This window comes from Anoplophora glabripennis, unplaced genomic scaffold (genome assembly GCF_000390285.2).
Source record: "Anoplophora glabripennis isolate ALB-LARVAE unplaced genomic scaffold, Agla_2.0 scaffold1385, whole genome shotgun sequence".
Lineage (NCBI taxonomy): Eukaryota > Metazoa > Arthropoda > Insecta > Coleoptera > Cerambycidae > Anoplophora > Anoplophora glabripennis.
The window spans coordinates 1958-3822 of NW_019417548.1; the positions used below are offsets into that span (position 1 = coordinate 1958).

General features: G+C 30.1%; 1 protein-coding gene across 2 annotated transcripts; it reads right to left on the reverse strand.

Annotated features, from left to right (window-relative positions):
- Positions 1-693: 693 nt before the first annotated feature.
- LOC108915188 lies at positions 694-1314 on the reverse strand. 2 transcript variants are annotated; one of them, XM_018721158.2, is made up of 3 exons: positions 1134-1314; positions 1052-1067; positions 694-998 (listed from the first exon to the last, which is right to left on the reverse strand). In XM_018721158.2, exons 1-3 carry the CDS (start codon positions 1222-1224, stop codon positions 731-733), a joined length of 375 nt encoding a protein of 124 aa, XP_018576674.1. In that variant the 5' UTR covers positions 1225-1314; the 3' UTR covers positions 694-730. The 2 variants fall into 2 exon arrangements, with proteins under 2 accessions (XP_018576674.1, XP_018576673.1); XM_018721157.2 differs by having other exon boundaries at positions 1052-1314.
- Positions 1315-1865: the final 551 nt, after the last annotated feature.

The following is a 1865-nucleotide window of genomic DNA, read 5'->3' on the forward strand; positions in this document are numbered from 1 at the left end:
TAACTTCCAAAACATCTGTAATAAACAATCAACATTGTTTAAGAAACACATTTTCCCAAATTTGAACCAAAAAAATATGTATTTAATAAATAAAATTATATAGTGTAGGAAAGTACCGATGGAATATCAAAAGTTACGTGAGAGCGATAAAGTAAGCCATAGAAATCCATGTGATAGACAAGGATGGCTATAATGAAGGCGTCTAATAGTCAACGCCCATTTCGACCTTCCACAAATAAGATCCACTTCTTATTTTTGGAAGGGCGAAATGGGCGTTGACTATTAGACGCCTTCATTATAGCCATCCTTGTCTATCACATGGATTTCTATGGCTTACTTTATCGCTCTCACGTAACTTCTGATAGACCAACGGTACTTTCCTACACTGTAGTAACTTTATGTGGAATGAACAGAGATGAATGAGAGCGAGGGAACATCACGAATTACAAATGGCGGATTCAAGGTACAAAATTTTTATTTATGAAATACATATTTTTTTACTTCGTAAACAATGTTAATTGTTCATAATGTTCTGAGAGTTACAGTTGTGTGAAATGTTCGTTAGAATTTAAAAAAAAAAAATTTCTCGAAAACTGGGTTCGACCACACAAAAATAACTTCAGATTAATGTTCAGCACCTTTGAAAAAAGGGGGGTAGATAAAATTTTGTGAAGATTGGGAGGGTGCCGCTATAGTAAATAATTATCAAAATTATTAAGGTAAGAAATATCTAGGGTGTCATATTTTTGTTGAATATAAAAAAAATACCTGAAAAATTTGCAACAGATTTTTTCGGTGTTCTAATGTCCCACAATGCTATACTACCATTTCTTGAACATACATATATTAAATCGTAATCTTGTTTACTAAATTTACAGTCAATTATTTCTTGATACTCATTCAAAGTTGTTAAAATGGCAACCTGCTGATTACTTAATTTGTAGATTTTACAGCTACTATTATCTGATACGGTCACAGCAACATTGGGTTCACATTCACTAAAAAATATTAATTGTTTTCGAAGCATTCACTTATATTATTCAGATAATACCTGGTTGCATCTATACCTAAAATGTAATTATTCTTTGTTATTATTTTTTCACATATATTGTCTGCTTGTTTAAATATCTTACTGATTTCACTGTAGTCACAAATATCGGAGTCTGAAGTAGAATCATATACACCGCTATTACTTAAATCTGATTCTAATTCTAAAGTTAACATTTTAAAAATTTAAGAAATCATAAAGCTTCACGGTTTAAAAAAATAATTATAAATAAAAATAACTTTGAACAAAATGAGGTTAACCCAGTGTCGCCAACATCTCAAGAAGAGTTATCCCTAGAATTGTTACAAAATATCCCTAGATTTCCCTAAACATTAAAATCGTTAGAAATCTATGGTCCATGGTTCTAACCATAGTTCAAATCATGGAGACTATACATGGAGCCCGAACTCCAGCCATGTCCATGTAAACAAAAATCTTACAAAAATAAGAGGGCGCTAGTGTTCCATATGTCCCATATGTAGAGAGGGGAGATAAAAAAGCGGCAGTTTAAATTATAAATCAATCATGTCATTTTTGTAATGTGTTAAAAATTTTAAAATAAATAGTGTGCTACTTTGAATTATATAAATCATGAAAATATGTCATTCCGGACTGTAATTAAACTAAATAGATAATAAAAAATATTAGCTTTATGAGAAGAATTTGGTGTTCGTAGAAAGAAACTAGTTTTCAAGGAATTTATGACGTGATCTTGTTAATATTAACCTATAAGTAAGGTTTATGTTTTTGATAATTACTTTGTTAAAGATTTTAGTTTAATGTTAGTAAAAAATAGTCACATTTTATACAGGAAGTT

Coding starts and splice junctions, on each gene's coding strand:
- LOC108915188 (XM_018721157.2), bottom strand. CDS start 1,224: ATGTTAACTTTAGAATTAGAATCAGATTTAAGTAATAGCGGTGTATAT. Junction 999..1,051: donor TTAGGTATAGATGCAACCAG/GTATTATCTGAA, acceptor AATATTTTTTAG/TGAATGTGAACCCAATGTTG.